Below are 20,485 nucleotides of genomic sequence, written 5' to 3' on the forward strand. Positions count from 1 at the left end.
GAGCAATTCCAGCACTCACTGTGAAAGAGTGTCTACATGTGAGTGTGCTGGCTCTCATCTCTGAAAAAAATATAGTGGACACCTGGGATGACTCCTAGGGGCCAGAGGGAGACTCAAAATCAGTCCAAGGCCCTAGTCTTTTCATTCAGAGAAGCCCTCAAAGACTATTGATGAAGGGTCAAGCAGCCCATCTGGCACAGAGTCAATGAACTGTGTACATAAACACCTTGGATCTGGTTTCACAGTCCCTTCATTCTGAACAACTGTTTTTTGGTAAAATTTTAATATTTGTCCCAGAGTGGCTGCTGACATTTTCTCTCCAGAAACAGACTACTCTACAGCGAGAGCCGTGACAGTCATTGCGGGGTTTCCCAAGAATACCCACCTGATTTTTGTAGGACTCTTTCTCCTCAATTTTTGCCTTTATTTTCTCCTTGTACATTTTCATCTCTTCTGACAGCTCTTTTACTGTTTCCATTTTTTCCCCCTGGAATCAACTTTTGTTTTTTGACAAACAGCTCCTAACTCTAATATTGTCATCCACTCATCATCTGCCACTATTCCAAGCATTCTCTTAATTTAACCAGTTATTTTTTTAATGCACTGTTTTTTGTTTATTTATTTACTTTTGAGAGAAGAAACGGCCGAGAAAGAGGGAGACAGAGAATCCCACGCAGGATCTGCAATAACCAGAACCAGTTGTGGGACTTGAACTCACGAACCTTGAGATCCTGACCTGAGCTGATATCGAGTCGGAACCTTAACCGACTGACCCACCCAAGAGCCCCTAACCAGTGATTTTAAAATAATCTGCCCTGCTTAACCTATGATGAATGAATGTCTTGATCTCTTCCTCTTGTATAAAGAGAGTCTCCAAAAATAAAATGGTAGTAATAATTAACCCCAGAACACATCAAGAAAATCTCCACTGACTCAAGCTGGGTCGCTATATCCACCCAGCCTGTAGTCTCAGGTGTTCTGACTGAAACCCTTGCATTCTCCGTGGGTCTTCCGGGTCACCTTCAGAGAATAGAGGTTTTTCAGCCCAAGTGATAATTACGTGAGCAACCTCGTAAACCTGTTAATCCTTCCCTAAATCCTCCAATCGGGCCGCCTTTATCCCTCTCGGTGTTCTCAGTTCCCTATTTTTTCTCTCGACAGGAAGTAACTCTCTTTTTCTTTTCTCATGCTTGTCTTCAATCCAGTTCTTTGGGCTCACTGTTTGGTGGGGGTACTCTGAGTCAGTATCCTAGTACCCTCAGCAGCTTAATATGGCTCAACAACCCGCCCCCCGCCGCCTCTCACTAAGAAGGGCTCACGGGGATCCTGCCGCTCCCCTCCCCGCATTGCCCCCCTCCGCGGGCCCGTCCCTGCCCTGCGCCCGGCCAACCAATCCCTGGCTCCACTCCCTTTGCGTCACAATGGCGCCCTCGTGGCCCCGCCCCCGGACGCCAGCCGCGGAGGCCCCGCCCCGCAGCGCTCATTGCGTCTTTCCGGCTCCGTGTTGGAAGTAGCACTGCGCCGTGTCTTCCTGGAGAAGAAGGTGGGGTTCCGTGGGGAAACCGACTGGCGGTCACGCCGGCAGCCGGAAGTGGGGTGGGGGCGCGGGCTCCCGGGGCTGCTGCTCCCGGGTGCTGGGGTACAGGGTCGAGCGGGGACCGGGCAAGCCCAGAACGGCGGGGCTGCTGGAAGCGCCGCGTGCGCCCACGGGCGGGAGTTGTGCACTCGGGCCTACAGCGCGCCAGACCCCGCCTCTCGGAGGCCCCGCCCAGGGCGCGCTGCCAGGGGTTTCCATGGTGATGGTAAACAAGCCTCAACTGCCTCCGCTACAACTGCCAAGTTCCCCGCGTTCCACCCTCTAGGTGCTCGGAGGGACGACCGTGGTGCCGGATGTGAAGAAGAGCGGGAGCGTGGAGACTCGGAGCCCGAGGTGAGGGGCGGGACGGGCGGTGGGTCCGAGGCTGAAGGGCCTCACAGCTGGGACCAACAGGGAACTGGGCCCTCTGGGGGTGGGGACAGTGGGGCTGAGATTTGGGGTTGGGGGAGGTTAGGTCTGAGGAGGTTAGGTCTGAAGTCAAGGGCTCACACGCAGGGACCGAATGGAGACTGGACACACGGGCTGGGAACGGCGGAGCTGAGAATTGGGGTCGGGGGGGAGTGGGGTCAGAGGTCAAGGGCTTTACACTGGGGGAGTGGACCACGGGGCTGAGATCAAGGACTTTACACTCGAAGACTGGACCGCTGGACTGAGATTTAGGACCAGGGGAGGCAGGGCCCGCGGTGAAGAAGGGAGAAAAGGCCTTGTACGGAGGACTGCAGGGGAAGCAGAGCTTGAGCGCCCCTGCCAGGAATACCGTGAGGGCATCCGGCGACCGTGGGAGAGGGGCTTCATTTAAAAATGAAAGCAGTACTTTCACGTGGTTGAGTTGCACCGGACTGGTTGGGAGTTGACTCCTCCCCCCTCCCACGTTCCCGCTCGCTGAGCCTCCACTTTCGATCTTTGCGGCCTTTTCTTCCTCTCCGGGCGGCGTGTGTGCCCTGATCGCCGGTGTGCGTTTGTCTCCTGTCCTTGGAGGTATAGTGTTTGCATTTTGGGTGAAACTCTTTGGTTCTCGTTATCTTTGCCTGGTGGCCACATTTCAGCCGAGCGAGATTAATCGGCCATTTCTTTCTCCTTGTGCTTTATTTCTTTGTATCCTTGAATATATTTTTTGCTGATTCTTGACTGTGCCTGAGAAACTTCTGGACTCTCCCGGCGCCCGCGCTGCGCCCTCTACCTTCGGTGTACCCGCGTGGTTCACTGAAAGTGGCTCTGGGCGGCCTGGTGACGCCGAGCGAGTCGCGCGGGGACTCGACGGACCCTGGTCTTTCATAGAAACGGTTGGGAGGCCACGGGCCCCTCCCCGTTGATCTGTACCTTTAAGGGGCTCTCAGGACCCCCCCCCCCCAGCTGCCTGCCAGACAAATCCCCAGGCCTGGGAGGCCCCCTTCCCTCCCCAGCGCCCCACGCCGCCCTCCAGCTCCTGCAGGACCCCCGCCCGGCGTGTCTTCGGTCCCGGCCCGCCTGCCCGCGGGACTCCTTTATCAGTAGCTTCCTTCCCCGGAGGCCCAGGACGAAAGAACGTGCTTCCTTCTCTAGTTTTCGCAACTATTTGTGGGGCGTCCGGGCTCTTGCCTGCCACTGCGGGCCGCGTGCGTGGCGGGAGAGGAGCCCGCGAGCGGCAGCGCGCTAAGGGGGGAACCGCCGGATGGGGGTTGGGGGGTGGGGAGCGCCGAGGGGTCCGGAGCCTAGTGGAGCCGGGAGAGGTTTGAAGACTGCAAATAATACTCCTTTCAATTCAAAACAACGTCGAAATCACCTATCTTAGTGTAATTCTCACTATTACACGTTTTTAAAGGTTAACTGTTTATTTCTGAATTTCTAGTGAGAATGAAAATACCTCGGGTTCTCCGATTAGATAAAAATATATTAGGATATGTCAGTGAAAAGTGATGTGATGTTTTCAGTGTTAATGTCTAGAGAAGATTCGTCATTTTAAAATATGTGAGTAATTTTCTACTTTTAATACATACTGGGAGAGTGCTGATGTTACTAATTAATATTTAAGCGAGTCCATCTTTAGTTATCTCTGGTGCCCGTATGCATTTCTGTAAATTGATTCGGCTCATTGTGTATTATGATGTCTTTATTTTTTCTCTTTTAACATTCTTTTTGTGGTATTGCTTTTTTTAAATTGACAAGTGACTGGCATTCACTTGAGTATTGTTACAAAGCTCCCTTTAAACAAAATATTGAAGTAAAAATGTGAATTGATTTGAGTGAAAAGATTAATTAAATAAATAGGTTAGTCCTCAGATGTGGCCAAAATTGTGAAGGAGATTGTGGAGACCTATGGTGCCCATCGAGGGTAGTAAGTTCATGGAGGGGTTACAAAAACGGGAGGAGGGCTCCTCAGTCTGAGCTCTGGTTTTCAGACTCTTGTCGGAGCACATTAATTGACCCTTACTAGGTCTAGGCACAGAGCTAGGAGTTTACTAGGTCTAGGTACAGAGCTAGGAGTTTCACCATGTTTTTAAGTCACATGCTCGTGAGTAGTCTCGTAAGGGGGGCGTATTGCTGTTCTCCCTCTTACAGATGAGAAAATGGAGGCCAAGGGGAAAATGAAGTCACTTCCCCCGGGGGAGGGATACAGCTGGGAATTAGGACTCCCGTCTGTCAGACGGGAACAGCCCTACTCGGTCAAGGACCCTGCCCCCCAGTTTATTTCCCTGAATTGCCGTTCTTGGGGAAAACAAGAGGCTGGTCAGAGGGAGAATCAGGCCTCACCTAAGACCAGTCTGGCTTATTTTACAACTAATTCCAGACATAATAAGGGTCTTACTCGTAAATATTTCAGCTTACATTTCTACGGATCTTTAAAAAATATAACTGCAATACTATTAACACACCTGAAGAAATGCTAATTCTTTGAGATCATTAAGTACCCCGTGTTCAAGTGTACCTGACTCTACAATAAATATTTTTTTACAGCTGGCTTGAATTGGAATCTAGACAAGGTCACACCTTGTATCTGGGAGATCTGTCTCACTCTTTTAATTCAGAGCAGTGCTGTCCAACGGAAATACAATGCGAACCACATGTAATTTCACATTTTTTAATAGTAAAAAGAAACTGGTGTAGTTCATTGTAATAATTTAGTTTAATGTAATATATATGCAAAATATTTGCTCATGTAATTTTAAATTATATTTTCACTTTTTTCAAAATCCAGTGCATACGGCACCTCTCAGTTTGTACCAGCCACATTTTAAGTGTGGTAAGTAGCTTCCTTATTAGTGCAATCTAGAGGTATTTTTTTCTTCTTTGTTAAACGAATTGGGTATGGTGTCAGAGTTCCTTCCTCAGGCTTTGGCTTTTTCTGATTACATTCAATGGCGTCTGAATCTCTGACCTCTGCATTTCCTGTGAAATGGTAGTTAGGGTTCTGTTGAGATTTTCTTTTTGGAAAGAAGACTTCACTGGAGGTGCTGTGTACTCCTGCCTGAGGCACTTCTTGGCACTCCCCCTTTGTGAAGTTAGCAGCCATTGATGGTCTTTTCCCTAGATCTTTTGTTTTGTTGATGTTTCCAAAATAGTGATAACTTTAAATATTGCTTCTCATTTATTTGCAGGAATACTTCTATAGGGAGGTAATTTTCTTTGTTAATCATTTGATTACTGTAAGTTGTATGTTATTAATGGCAAGGTTAAGTTTTTGATTCATTCCTTATGTTTATCAATATCTAACAATTTATTGAATCTCTAGCAGGTGCCAAAGACCCTTTTTCTGGTGTCTTTATGATGTGCTTTAATCCACTGTGGCTTTTAGTCTCTTTGGTGCACAAGTTATCCAATCTCTGGCGAGTGGGAGCCTTTCAAATTGGTTCCTGACTTTGACAGGAAAGACCTCAGTGGTCTTTGATACCTTCCTTATTAAATGGGTCCACTTCCTTATTAAGTAGGTCCATTTATTCAACTGGACTTATAGTGATAGGCAGTTGGGTTGTTTCTAGCCTTTTCCTATTAGAAGTAGAACCGAGATGAATAGGCTTTGCAGGTGTCTTTGCTTTTTTTGGCCATTTAATATTTCCACAAACGGTATTTAAAAGTGCCTGCTTATCTGTAGCCTTGCCAAGGTAATGCGGTTTCAAAATTCTGTATTTTTTGCCAATGTGGTAGGTATTTTAAATGTTATTTCATATCAGATTTTATCTTAAATGGGTAAAGTTGAGCATCTTTTCATGTTTAAGGTAATTTCTTTTTCTGTCTACTATACCTCTAGTCCATTTTCCTTTTTGGGTAGTTGGATTTTGTCTCTTTTTAGATGCTCTTTATATGTTAGGGATATTAATGCTTTGGGAAAAAATTGCAAATATCGTTCCCACTTTAGCATTGGTATTTTTGTTTAGCTTAGTATTTTTTAGCTATTCATAAGAGGTTTGGAGGTTTTTGTTTTGGGTTTTGTTTGTATTTATGTAATTAAATTTTTTAGTGTTTTCCCATATTCTGGGTTTGGGGTCATGGTTAGGAAAGTTTTCCCTACTTCCAGTTTATGGAATTCATCTATTTTCTTTCTTTTCTTTTTTCCGTGTGTAGGATATTGCTTAGCATTTCTCATAAAACGTGAAAAATTCTTAGTTAACTCATTCCCCTTCATTAATATGTCAGTGTGACAGACTGTAGGGATTGACTTTGAAATGATGAGCTACAATTGCATTCCAAGAATAAACCCAACTTGGTCATGATTATTTCTTTGTATATTGCTGGATTTGGTTGCTGATAATTTCTTCAGGAGCTTTTTATCTGAGTTCATGAGGAAAATTAGCCTGTGAATCTTGGTAAACTAATTCTAACACTCTTGGGAATGGAAAATCAAATCAGGTTGATTGTTGATCAAAACAAAAATGCAGATGGAAACAAAGCTTTATAAGTTTAAAAAAACATCCATATGGACTTGGGCTAAGAAAAAGATCTCTTAAAATGGTACAAAAAGTGATAATGATGAATGGGTTAAAAAAGAAAAGACTAGAATGGAAAGTTCTGAATTCCCATTAAGTTTCTCAGACAGTTATGCCTCTTTTACAGAAATCCTCACCTAGTGTGAATATTAAAAATTTCTGTTGCACTGTCTCCTGCTAATCCATCTGCATTGCAAAGATGTTCCATTATTGACGTCTCCACAGGTCTTTGTTCTGCTTTACACAATATTTAGTTAGAATTACACTATCCAATAGAATATGAATGACAAATGTAATTTCATTTTTGAGATATAATTCACATACCATACAGTTCACCTAGTACAAATGAGAGGTTTTTAGTAAATTCACAGCATTGTAAAAACCACCATTACCTAATTCAAGAATATTTTACGTTGAAACACCCTTAAGCATTCTTGGGGTACATCCTGCTTGGGCATGGTGTATAACCTTTCTTACATGTTGCTGGATTCAGTTTGTAGTGTTTTGTTGAGGAATTTTGCACCTTTATTCATAACAGATATTAGTATGTAGTTACCTCTTCCTGTCAAATCTGTTTTGTTTGGTTTTGGTATCAGAGTGTTCAGTTTGTTAAAGGGGTGCCATAACAAAGTACTCTAGACTGGGTGTCTTAACAGAAATTTGTAGTCTTGCAGTTACAGAGTCCAGAAGTCCTAGGTGAAGGCATCAGCAGGGCTGGCTCCCTCTGAGGGCCATGAGGAAATGATACATTCCGGACCTCTCTCCTTGCTTTGTTAGATAGCTGTCTTCTCTTTCTTGTGTCAGCTTGTCTGTGTCCAAATTTCCCATTGGAAGGACACCAGCCATAATGGATTATGGCCCACTCTAATGATGAAATTTTCAACCCATAAAGCAGGGTAATATTGGCCTTGTAGAATGAGTTGGGATGTGTTTTAATATTTTAATTTAGTATATGTATTTTGATTAACTGTTATCTAAAATATTCCAACATGTAGTCAATGTTTTAAAATTGAGCTATGTTATATTCTTGTTTTAATCTTTGCAATTCGGTGTGCGTTTTATACTTAACAGCACATCTCAATTTGTACTTGTCACATTTCAAGTGTTCAGTAGGCACATGTGGTTAACGGCGATCATATTTTTATCCTTTGTACCCAATTTGTTCTTTTTCCAAGCAGTTTTTTCTATACTTGAAACTTAAATTTAGAAGTTCTAGCAACATATGCCTAGGTTATGTCTTTTAAAAATATCTGTTGGGAACCACACAACCATGTTTATCTTAAGCCAGGAAAATCTCCTTCCATTATTTATCTGTTCTATTTGTGTCTTTCTCTTTCTGGGATCCCTATTGTTGACATGTTATTTCTTTTGTCTCATGTTACATCTTGTGTCCTCCAAATTTCATATCTTTTTCCCTTTGTTTCTGTTTTTTTCTCTTTGAGATATTTCTTGCACTTATTTTTCAGGCCACTATCCATGCTTTCAGTTTATTACTAACTTTATAAACTCAAAATTTGATTGTTAGTACTAAAAAGTGTTGTATTCTGTAACTGAGTATCTGAAAGTGCTCTTTTTTTTCTGTTAAAAAATGTATGGTTTTGTTCAGCACTTCTCATTCCCTGATAACTGTTTTAAGCTGTTGTCTAAATGCATGGTATCCTCTCCGGGTGCTTGAGTCACTCTCATGTGCATTGTCCATTCCTTTCCTCTTGGTTCTGTTCTCCACTCTCCCAGGGCAGTGTGCTCTGGTCCCCTGAGCAGCAAACATTGAGCACAAGCTGCTACAGCAGTCTCCGCTCCTCTGGCAGCTGCCTGGGACCTGACAAGGTGTCAGCTCTCCACAGAGCCCCAGGAGGAAGCTCTAGGCCCCTTAAGGGACAGTTGGCATGTACTGCAGCCATGGCTCCGGGAGACTATGAGTGTAACCCCCACAAGCCTTCCTGAATGTGGGATCTAAATGGTCACCCACCCAGGGAGGGGCTGCTTACTCCAGGGGAGAGAGCTACAGGCAGGTTGGTAGGGGAGGTGGTTCGGAGATGGTCTTAGCAGTTGTATTTTAACAGGTCCCCCTCCCCCCCTTTATATTTCTTAGCTAGGCTAGAATCATATTTCCTACTGTGGATGGGGGAGCACTACCAATTAATAGAGATGATGAATGCCTCACTTGAGAACAGATTTTACCTTTAGCAGTGGAAGTCAAATAGCAGTGGTTTTTTTTGTTTTGTTTTTTTTTAGGAAAACTTCACCTGATATATTTTTTGCCTCATAATTTGGATGTCATCTTTGGATTCCATCTGTGGAATGCAGTCAATAATATCCTAGAGCAAGAGTGCTAGTTCTATGTTGGATAAAAATTTGTCCCTTATGTTAATTTTAATACAAGTAATAGAATTTACCTAACATTGTATTATACTGTTTTTGCTTTTTAGTTAACACAGATTTTGCAAAATGAACACTGAGAGAAACAGTGAATTATCACCCCAGATTTAGCTACAGTATATAAACTAAAGGGCTTAATAGTTAAAAGATAATGGAAAACAGCTTTCCTGTTTCTTACGGCTCATCTATATCCCCTTTTTGTGGATAAAAATATAGTAACAGCAATGAACACTTAGAACGTTAAATTATTTAGTGATCCATCTACAGCTTCTCTTTAATAGCTCTGAGATAGCTTTGTGTATTGAACTTGGTTTGTTGTACAAATTAGGGTCAGAATTCTCACACTTCAGAAGCATGAGCCTCTTGAAAATTTTGGTACAACTGTGTGGGGGTGTGCTTTCTTGAAGCAGCTCGTTCAGACCTAGGTCATATTCTCAAGAGAGTGACAGTAAGAAGTGTTTAAGAGCCACTGACTTTATAAAATTGCTAGGTTAGAAGAGATTTGGTTTGTAATGTAATTTCCAGTGGAACAGGAATACTATCCATATAAAGAATTTGAACAAGCATTCAGGGGGGAATAAGCAGGGTAATGTTCAAAGGAGCAAAAAATACTATTTTCTAAATTCTGCTTTTGAACCCTACATATTTACCAGGGGGAAAAAGTTTCACATCCCCCCCCCACCCCCCACGCTTCTGGTTTCTTTAAGTGTCACTTCCTCAGATCCCCAGTGTAAATTAATCCCCATTTTCTAGTTTTGGGCCATTCAGATTTTGTCATCATACATTTATTTCTTTATTGATTTCCTAGTCCACTGTTCTGTGGACCTAGCACAGCGCCTGCATTTTGTAAGTGCACAATATTTCTGGGTTAATGACTCCCAATTTGGTAAATTGTATCTACTGCGCATCACTCAAATCCTTTCACAATTGCTTCATTTCTATCACAATGTTTTTATTGCAGGGTACCATTAATTTTTCCTAAACTTGTGTCATTGCTTCCCATCTGTATGCATCTGTTCCCACCATTAGTTTTCCAGATAACAGCTAGACTGTTCTGTTGAAAAGCAAAAACTCAAATTTACAACACATTCCATTTTGAAACTATTAAGTGACTTCTCATTGGCCTTAGACTAAAGTACAAAATACCAAACCAGGCTTTCAAAGCTGTGTGGAGGATCTTCCTCTTTTCATTGGTCTCAGATCTTCTCTGCTTTCCTCTTTCATTGGTCTCAGCACAACATGCTCCCGTGTCTTCGTGTCTTCGGTACTTGTTTTTCCTTCACCAGGCAGGAACCATATCATGGCTGGTAAATTATTAACAGCCACCTCCCTCATATCACCAACCAGTTAAGCCAAGAAGGCATATGTAAAACTACTTAACCGCAAGAAATATATTCAAATAAGTGAGAAAATGCACACCAGTCGTATAGATTACCAAGAATATATTTTGAGGAGGTTTTTAAGATGTGAAATTAAGGGGTGCCTGGGTTAAGCATCCAACTCTTGACTCGGGTCATGATCTCACGGTTTGGGAGTTCAAGCCAGTGTCTGAGGCTCAGCACTGACAATAAGGAGCCTGCTTGGGATTCTCTCTCTGGCTCCCTTTCTCTGCCCCTTCTTTGCTCATACTCTTTCTCTCAAAATAAACTTTTTAAAAAAGTGAAATAAATGCTTACAAAGCAGTCAGGGTACCTCAGTTCTGTAGAGATACTTTTCCAAAAACAAGCCAATTTTGTGGTTCATTCTTCAAAATACTGTTTTGCTTCTCTTGAGTTCAGTTTTTAGTGCCTGGGTCTTTCCATGGGAGGCTGGATTTTTTAATCGTATCATCCACCCAGCTTCAACAATTACCAGTCAAGGACAGTTTTTCTTTACATCCCCCACCTAATAATTTTTAAGCAAATTCCAGCAAACATACTATTTCATCTCCCAGTAGTTCCAAGTGAATCTCTAGAAATGTATTTTTTAAACATAACTATAATTCTGTATCTAAAAGAAGTAAATGTAATACTTTAATACCTTAAAGTTTTTAGTCAGTGTCCAGAAATGTCTTAAATGTTTATCAATTTGTTTGACTCAAAATCCAAATATGCCCCCGTGTACTGTGCATTTGGTACTTGGTCTTTTCCCTTGGAGCTGTTTTCTAATGGACTGAACTCATCTGTCCTTGTAGAATTTCCCCCAGTCTGGCTTTGCATACTCTCACCTAGTAGGTTCCTCTTACCTATAAATCCTATTTATTTCACAGTTATTTCTAGTAAGTAGATTCATAGTTTTTTCTTTTCTTAAATAATTTCATTACTGAAGGTGTTTAACATAGGAAAGTAGAGACAAAAATATAATGAAACTCCATGTACCCATCACCCAGTTTCAATAATTAAATCATGGCCCCTGTTGGTTTCATCTGTAATCCCACTCAGATTTAGAAACATTCTAGGTATCAAATATATCTCTTAAGTAATGACTCCAGAAATAAAATTGCAGCACCATAATTAACAACTAAAATTTTTAAATTCTTTGAAATAATTCAGTCACTGTTCACACTGCAGTTGCTTTAGTAATTATTTTCAAGATCGTATGAATTCGGATTCAGGGCTTCATGAAATGTAGTTCTTTTTCGTGTATTAAGAATTGCGAGTCTTAAAATTAATCTTTTAAATTGATGCAAAATATTTATAGGCGTTCATGGCCAAATATATAAAACAAGACTATATATAAAGACGTAAAGAAGTTCTACCTTTTGTCCATTAGTTTCCATTCTAATTTCTTTCAAAGAAGTTTGGTGTATTTTCCCTCAGTTTTTTTTTCCTTTTTTTTTTTTTGAGTTTACGGTTTCTCCTTCCACCTAAACCGTGCCGATCTACTCCTCTCCTGCGGTGTTACTCTGGACTTTTCCCCATCTTGGCATCTTTCCTGAAAACTCAGTCAGACGGTCTTCCTCGTTGCTTTTCTTCCCTCCTTCCTCCCACTTCCTGCCTGGGCCGACCGCGCGGGCCGCGGGCCGCACCTGCAGGACGCGTTTCCATTGGTGACATCTTGGCGGGCCCATCGGTGGCACTTCCTCCTTTACACCCCGTGACCCACGTCCGGCCCGCCGCCCTCAGTCACGCGGCCTCTGCCTCCGGGACGCAGCCCCGCGCGCCGGCCTTCCGGACTCCGGACCCGTCGTGGTGAGCCGCCGCGAGCGGACGACCCCCACCCACCCGCTCATCCACCCTCACCCAGCCCCCAGTACACCCCCACCGCCCCCGGCGAGTGCCGGGAACTCATTTTCCCCTCCTCCGCAACTCCCCACCCCCACCCTGCCTGCTCCAGGAACTCTTTCTTCCCCCTCGTTGCCCCAGGAACTCTTCTCCCCCCGCGTCCCTTCTGCCCCAGGAAGTCCCCCCGACCCGACTCAGGAGCTCCGCCCCCCCACGGGTCCAGGGAAACTCTTTCCTGGCCGCCCCAGAAAGCGCCCCCCTCCCAGGCCCCGACTCGGGAGCTCCGCCCCCTCCCCCGCGGCTCCGGGAAGCCGGGACGGAGAACGCTGGCCCCACCTCACTCCCTCCTCGGCGGCCTAGAAGTTCCCACTCCCGCCTCCGTAAGCTCCCCCCCCCCGCCTTTTTCCCCTCCCACCACCAGGCCCGGGAAGCCTTCGCCTCTTGACCTCTTTCCCCCTCCCCCCTCCCGCGCGGCCCGTGAAGCCTCCCCCCCCTCCTCCCTCGGCTCGTCCCGCCCCCGCCCCGGAAGCTCCCGCTGATCCCGCCCAGGCCCCGCGACAGGGCGCTCCGGGGTCTCGCCTTCCTGTGGGGCTTAGCCGAGCGTAGGTTGTCGGATCCGCCAGGTAGACGACGAGTGAGCCCCCGCTCTGCACTTCGTCTGCGTACCCCCGCCCCAGGAGCTCAGCGCCTGAGACCGCAGCTGTGCTTCCCGCCGAAATCGCTCAGACGCGCCCCTGGCGGCCCGCGGCTGCAAGCTTAAGAGCGCAGTTTCAATTTCAGGTTAATAACAAAAGGAGACGCACCTGGACTTTCCCGGAGCCTTCTGCGTTTTTAAGCGTCGGGTGGAATTAGGGGTCCTTTGGCTGTAAACCGCGCTTGTTTGAAAATAGAACTCAGTCCTGCTCCTCTCAGCGGTAAGTCTTAGAGCAAAAATGTCAACTGCGTAATCCTGAGGCAGCGTCTCTTGCTCACTGTGGTTTTAAGAGTAGAACTGTTTGAGTAATTAAGATACTCAGGACAACCTTGCTCTAGTGTGCCACCAGCTGTAGGTTAATATTTATTTACAAATAAGGGTGAAATTGCTCCTTAGGCCTTACTGCAACACAGACGTAAATAAAAGGGTGAAGCCACGGTCCCTCTGAATACCCACCCTTTCCTGAACAGAGGATGGGGGTTTAAGCCGGCCTGTGTACTCCGTAGATAAACCTAATCAGTCATGGCACTCGGAGGCCCGCCCTGTTTATCTTGATTGGATCTACCTGAATCCGAACTAAATCCCGTCTAACCAGTACAGTGAAGGAGAGAGCACATTCTGGAGAGCCTCCCAGGAGCCTTAGGAGTCTGTTATAAACGCAGAATCTTGCCCTATCTCACGTACGTTGTTTCAGAATCTCACATTTTAACAACATCCTGTACAGTACAGATAATTTGAATCTCCAGTTGCGGGACCTAAGAGCAGTATATTTTCACACTCCAGCGATTACAACGTGTGCTCGTGTGAGACCCGTGCTCTCTATCAGTGCTTCAACGTGTGTGTTCGCGGGCATGCGCGCCCCATTTCAGTCTTGTGAAAATTGGCTTCAGCGTGTCTGGCCGCTCCTACGCGTGCATGTACAAGGAGGGTCCCCCACGATGTTGGTCTGCAGACCACACTGGAAGGAACCAGGAGCTGGGGTAAACCATATAAAAGAAGGTATTCAGGTCATTTAAGATGCCTGAGTTCTACCTCTCAGATGCCACTGGGGGCTAGCAGGAGGGACGGTTGAAGCTTTTTGAAAACCATCTTCCAGAGAATTTGAAATTAAATACCTTTTATACAGGTTCCCCCAACACTTCCGGGATAGTATCTTATGTAATAATCACAGGAGGCTATAAAGACAAGTTTATCTTTAACACGAGGCACTTAAGCGAAATTAACTTGACTTTCCCGGTTTTACCTTTCCCAAACTAAGAATGTAGTTTAGTTCTCCAATGTACTCCTGAACTTCATATATCCTGATCCTTTGGGACACCTTCATCACTTGGCTGTGGGTGATGGTAGTAATGTTTTTCCTACTGAAAAGCATATTTTAACATATACTTACATTCTTGTCAGTTAATTAAAATATCAACATCAGAGCAAATACAGGTCACAAGAAATGAAGTTTATCAAACAAAACTGGGAAGGAAAGACTTGGGTATCTCCACCCTGAACCTCAGGGAGTCTTACAAATTGTAAATTTTGTTGAATAGTTTCTGGCAAGCAGACTGTGGAGCTCCTCCCAGTAAAGGTCTGGCAGCTTCTGGAGTCTCTCACCTCCTGCCCCTGAGGTCCCTACCCGGAACTTTTCTGGCCTTGTTCCACCCCCTCCCTGAAGAAGCCCCTCCCACCCTTAGTATTTAGATATCCTCACCGAGCTTAGAGTTTTCTAAGTCTCATCTAGGCTAGTGAGTGTTTTCTTGCTATTATCCTTTGTATTACCATATGAAAAGGTAAATCTTTTAAATGCTATGGGGGCTGTCCTGGGTGTGTTCTTTAATTATGGAAGCTTCATGGCTTTAAAAGAATTGCTGCCCCAACCTGCTCTTCCCTGGAGAAAAGGAGCTGGAGCCCATCCTAGCCCCCGCACCACCATCCCTGTTTGCTCTGGTGAGTGCTGGGCCACTGAGGCAGACGGCCATATCGCTCTTTTTTAGGACAATTCGTTACCTACCAGGAGTGTCTCCGACTGTGGGCATCCCCTCCCCCCCGGGTTGTTCTTTAAGGTGAGCTCTTTTAAGAAAAGTAATTTCGGTTTACGTTTGGTATATTTAAGTAGGAGATTTTTAAAGCATGAAGTAAAAGCTTTATCATTAGCTTTAAATCTAAGCGCAGAAATCTATAGCACTCTTTTACTGAGTTTTAGTTAATGTCTTGAGCACTGTAAAACTCTACAAGGAATCCAAATGTAGAAGATTCTGAGGGCAGAGTGAGGATATTGAATTATGTTTGCATCTAAAATTAGGTTTGAGTTTCATTGAAAGAATACGGAATTACATGTCATAGGATTTCTTGCAAGAAGTGGAACAGAAAAATAATTCCGGAGTATAAATAAACTTTTGTAGATAGGTGTTTGAGAAAAGAATGCTCTTCTCCTTTCCTTCAGAGAAGTCACTTTGTTTTTGAAACTTTTCTTTTCTGAAGTAAAACACTTCTAATCTGTAATGTATTGTTAGGTATTTTAAGTAATTCTCCTATGAAATGTTTGTGTTCGCTTATGCTTCCTGCATGTCTTTCAGCCTAGACTGCCATATTGTAGAGGGAGGTGTTGACCTCACATGGCCATCAGTTAATCTCTTGCTAATCTTGGGCCTGCTCTGTTGGGGGTGGGGCCACAGTGACCAATGGAACTGACACAGCCTGTTCCCAGTAGGCTTTCCAAGCAGTTTTGAAGACACATTTTGAACAAATCAGAGCAAGAATGTTACGGGAGTGTAGAACCATGAGACTTAATTCAAAGGGGAAGATCTTGTGGAAAGGTAATATGTTTGAGCTGAGACCTTAAGGATTAGTAGGATTTGACTAGACAGAAGGTTGGGTGGAGTGTATTTGGAGAGAGAATTAATTATCACGTGTGTCAAATGCAAGGGAGCAGAAAGCCTGGCACATTCCAGGCATAGGAAAATGGATAAAGGAGGGTTTTTGTTTTTTTGTTTCTTTGTGTTTTTTTTTTTTGTAAATAGGAGTGATGTAAGCTAGATAATTGTGTTTGTTGCAGGCCAAAGTTGCAAGGTCTAAGCGACCCGTTAGCACTGTGGTTTGTGTTCCACTGCCGGTGGGAAGCCACTGAGAACTTGGAACAGGAGAATGACATAAAGCCAGTTTTAGGAGAACACTTGAGCTGCAGATTGGGTTGCAGTAAGGGCTAGCCATTACACTTGGAGAAGTTTAAGAACCAGGTGAGAGTATCCTGGCATGGGCTGTTGGTACTGGAATTTAGAAATGAGGAAGTAGAAATGAATATGAGGGCAATGCAGAAAGAAAAAGTTTGACAGTTGAAATCACAAAGGAAGGAATTATTGAGTCCTTACTGTGTCGAGAAATGGCTAGGGACTGCGTATAGAATTGTGAGAAACTTACTATTTGTTGAACTCGAGTTCCTGAATAGGATTTGGGAAATGTGGGTTAGGGTGGTGAATGGGATCATTCCAGAGAGAATGAATTCTTTGGATTTGAATTCATTGGGTGAAGTTGTCCAAGGATTATTTCACTTTCTTTGTAGAACCTCGGGATGGCAGGTAAAGCTATTTATACCTGCAGCCAGAGTGCTATAGAAGAGTGTCAGAGAAAAAGGCTGCTTTCATTTGTGGTGTATAGGGGCTGTGGATTAGTTTTGTATACCAGTCTGGGCCTCAGGAAGCATAAGGCTGGGGACTTGAGTGTCTTTGGCCCAGAGCTAGTTGACCTTGATCTTGTGAGGCTGCTTACAAAAGGACTCACCCAAGTCCAGTGGTATCCCTGCAGTTGAATGTTGAGGAAGGACTCCCTGGAAGAAGCTGAGAGAACCTATTTAGGGAATTAATAGGAAAACCAGGAGATGGTTACATCATAAGAGCCAGAGGGAGAAAGGATTTCCCAAGGGAGTTGCTTAAATCCTGCTGCGGGAACAAGTAAAATGAAGACAAAAAAAAAACCTCTTTTCTTCCCAGTGGAGTGAAAGGTTTTGCCCTTTTAATGGTAAGGAGTAGAGGTGACAGTAGAGGCCTGCCATCTGAGATTTTACTGAGAGGATCAGTAAATCAGCAAGTAGCTGGAGGCAAAGTTGTTGTCAGGGAAGGTATATTATGGCGTTGGTATAAATTGGCATATAATTGGTATAAATGCGCATGCTGTGTTCAGTGAAGAGACCGTGAAGATCAAGAATTTCTCCGGGGTGAATGGAGTTGGGACCAGAGCAGGACTGTGATCCTGCTAATGATGTCAGCTAATAGGAGAAGCAACTTATTGCTTATAAATTTTTAGACTTTATGGCAGTTTCTTCACATCGTTCCCATTCTTTGAACTAGATGATCACCCAAAGATGAGGGAAGATTAGGTGAGGTTGCCACAGGTTACTCAGGGCTTTGGGAGATTGGGGTTGGTGGTAGAACTTAGGCAGTATTGAGGGCCCATTTTAAGGTTGGTGACCCTGATTCTACGGTAGTCATTCCCAACTGGGAGCCGTTTTACCCCCAGGGAACATCTAGGAATGTCTGGAGACATTTGGGGGTTGTCACAACTGGAGAGGGGTGCCTTTGGCAGCTAGGGTAGAGGCCAGGGATGCTGCCTGACACCCTACGGTGCACAGGCCTGTTTCCCACAACAAGGAACTGTGTGGTCCAAAATGTGTGCCACTAGCCACTCAGTACAACCATGAAACATAGTTAATCTTCCTGGGCTGTTTTACTGGGCACAAACGATAAAGGAGAAAGAACATATGAATTCCATTTGTTGTAGGGGGAAGGACTGAAATCATTACAAAATTATCCTTTCTCACGTTAGCAGTTTTAAAAATAAGTGCTGCATAGAGTGATTTTGTCAAATATTTAAATTACTATAAATCATAACGATTCAAAATGGTAATTTGTCAGTAATTGTTTTTCCTTTATACTAGTGCAGTTGAACCTTTCATATGTTACAAATTTGCTCTGCCTTTTCTCTAATAACCAGAAAATGCCCTTGCTCTAACCTGACCGGTACTAATTCCTCTATGATCATGGCACTTACCCTCTTGCCTTTTATTTTAGCAATGTAATCTCATGTTTTCCTCCAGTTCTGAAAAGTTCTCTTTTTCTAGATATTGGCTTATTTCATTCTTTTGTCTTCTCTTCTAGAACTTAAAATAATCGATGACCGTTAGAAGTGATAGGTTTTGGCTTCAAAGCTTCCATATTGCTATTTTATTTTTCTAAGTCTCCTAATTCTTTTTCTCTGTGAATAATATGTACATTTGGGGGGGAGACCTTGGATTGAATCTCAGCTCAAATGTATTTTGTATATTTTCTTAACATTTAATTTTGCTTCTCTTTTTTCGTCTGCAAAATCAGAAAAACAACATTTACTGCATATTCTTGTACATAATAAATGAAAAATTATGTAAAGTAGTTTTTGCTTTCTTTTCAGCCACAAAAAGCTGCACCCAAGCTTGTTTGACGTCAGTCCTCTCAAGTGTCCATGATGCTGGGCCCCGAGGGAGGTGAAGGCTTTGTGGTCAAGCTCCGTGGCCTGCCCTGGTCCTGCTCTGTTGAGGATGTGCAGAATTTCCTTTCTGACTGCACAATACATGATGGGGCTGCAGGCGTTCATTTCATCTACACTAGAGAAGGCAGGCAGAGTGGTGAGGCTTTTGTTGAACTTGAATCAGAAGATGATGTAAAAATGGCCCTTAAAAAAGACAGGGAAAGCATGGGACACCGGTACATTGAGGTGTTCAAGTCCCACAGAACCGAGATGGATTGGGTGTTGAAGCACAGTGGTCCAAACAGTGCCGACACCGCCAATGATGGCTTCGTGCGGCTTCGAGGACTCCCATTTGGATGCACCAAGGAAGAAATTGTTCAGTTCTTCTCAGGGTTGGAAATTGTGCCAAACGGGATCACATTGCCTGTGGACCCCGAGGGCAAGATTACAGGGGAAGCCTTTGTGCAGTTTGCCTCACAGGAGTTAGCTGAGAAGGCCCTAGGGAAGCACAAGGAGAGAATAGGGCACAGGTATATTGAAGTGTTCAAGAGCAGTCAGGAAGAAGTTAGGTCATACTCGGATCCCCCTCTGAAGTTCATGTCTGTACAGCGGCCAGGGCCCTATGACCGCCCTGGCACGGCCAGGAGGTATATTGGCATTGTCAAGCAAGCAGGCCTGGAGAGGATGAGGTCTGGTGCTTATAGTGCAGGCTATGGGGGCTATGAGGAGTACAGCGGCCTCAGCGATGGCTACGGCTTCACCACTGATCTGTTTGGGAGAGACCTCAGTTACTGTCTCTCAGGCATGTATGACCACAGATACGGAGACGGCGAGTTCACTGTCCAGAGTACCACTGGACACTGTGTCCACATGAGAGGGCTACCATACAAAGCCACAGAGAACGACATTTACAACTTCTTCTCTCCACTCAACCCTGTGAGAGTCCATATTGAGATTGGCCCTGATGGAAGAGTGACGGGCGAAGCCGATGTTGAGTTTGCCACTCACGAAGAAGCTGTGGCAGCAATGTCCAAAGACCGGGCCAACATGCAACACAGATACATAGAACTTTTCCTGAATTCCACAACTGGGGCCAGCAATGGGGCGTACAGCAGCCAGATGATGCAGGGCATGGGGGTGTCGGCCCAGTCCACTTACAGTGGCCTCGAGAGCCAGTCTGTGAGTGGCTGTTATGGGGCTGGCTATGGAGGCCAGAACAGCATGGGTGGATATGACTAGTTTTGTAGGAGCATTTGAGTTATTGCAATCAAATTTTCACAGGCAGCCAACAAGCAGTGAAAAGCAATTATTACTCTAGAGGAAGCTGTGGGACCCATTTTGCACCATGAGTTTGTGAAATCTGGATTAAAAAATTACCTCTTCAGTGTTTTCTCATGCAAACTTTCTTCTAGCATGTGATATTGAGTAAACTAAAACTATTTTCAGCTTTTCTCAATTAACATTTTGGTAGTGTACTTCAGAGTGATGTTATCTGAGTTAAAGTAGTTTTGAGTACATTAAATGGATCTTTTACACCACATCACCGTGAACACATTGGGGAGACGTACTTTTTTGGAAAACTCAAGGTGCTAGATCCCTAATTCAAAGAGGAACATTTCTCATTTCTCATGTTTGTTCATTCTAGTTTATTTTCATTTAAAATCTTTTAGGTTAAGTTTAAGCTTTTAAAAATAAGTTAGTTTTGAAAATTGAGACACATTACTAATACTGTAGGAATTGGTGAGGCCTTGACTTAAAACTTTCTTTGTACTGTGATTTCCTTTTGGGTGTATTTTGCTAAGTGAAACTTGTTAAATTTTTTTGTTAACTAAATTTTTTTCTTAAAATAAAGATTTTTCCACAATGACTGGCACCGACTATATACTCACCAAAAAGTAGCAAAATGGGTGGTTGAAGAGAAGAACTTGCTTTAATACTGCTGTATTTCAGTGTGAATTTCAAAATAATTTAGCACATGAAATCTAAGATTTCCCTCTATTCCTATACCACGGTTAAATTAAAAGTTTGGTTTTTAAACTGTTAAATATGAGTGGTGGAAATGGTGACTGGAAACGCATCCCAGAGTATTAAAATAGAAGCACACAGTCCCAGCCTCCCGTGAGACTAGAGTGCTGTTCTTGATCAGTTATTTGTTGTGTCCTGCTCTTCCCTTGTTTTATGCTGGAGTCCTGTTCATTTCTCATAGCGGCCCTTCATTTTGGGTGCC

The 20,485-nt window shown here is 44.0% G+C and overlaps 1 protein-coding gene across 12 annotated transcripts; it reads left to right on the forward strand.

Moving 5' to 3' along the window:
- Positions 1-1,469: 1,469 nt before the first annotated feature.
- On the forward strand, positions 1,470-20,125 carry HNRNPF (heterogeneous nuclear ribonucleoprotein F). Of its 12 annotated transcripts, none has more exons than XM_040485794.1 (7): positions 1,470-1,543; positions 1,863-1,930; positions 11,891-12,047; positions 12,222-12,460; positions 12,861-12,994; positions 14,757-14,825; positions 18,202-20,125. In XM_040485794.1, the coding sequence occupies exon 7, from the start codon at positions 18,253-18,255 to the stop codon at positions 19,495-19,497; it is 1,245 nt and encodes a 414-aa protein (XP_040341728.1). In that variant the 5' UTR covers positions 1,470-1,543; positions 1,863-1,930; positions 11,891-12,047; positions 12,222-12,460; positions 12,861-12,994; positions 14,757-14,825; positions 18,202-18,252; the 3' UTR covers positions 19,498-20,125. The 12 variants fall into 12 exon arrangements, with proteins under 12 accessions (XP_040341728.1, XP_040341730.1, XP_040341736.1 ...); XM_040485796.1 differs by having other exon boundaries at positions 12,256-12,460; XM_040485802.1 differs by lacking the exon at positions 14,757-14,825.
- The last annotated feature ends 360 nt before the right edge of the window (positions 20,126-20,485 follow it).

Source organism: Herpailurus yagouaroundi, unplaced genomic scaffold (genome assembly GCF_014898765.1).
Source record: "Herpailurus yagouaroundi ecotype Mexico unplaced genomic scaffold, PumYag 163, whole genome shotgun sequence".
NCBI lineage: Eukaryota > Metazoa > Chordata > Mammalia > Carnivora > Felidae > Herpailurus > Herpailurus yagouaroundi.

What these genes read in the sequence shown, in the direction of transcription:
- HNRNPF (XM_040485794.1), top strand. Translation starts at nt 18,253, where the DNA reads ATGATGCTGGGCCCCGAGGGAGGTGAAGGCTTTGTGGTCAAGCTCCGT.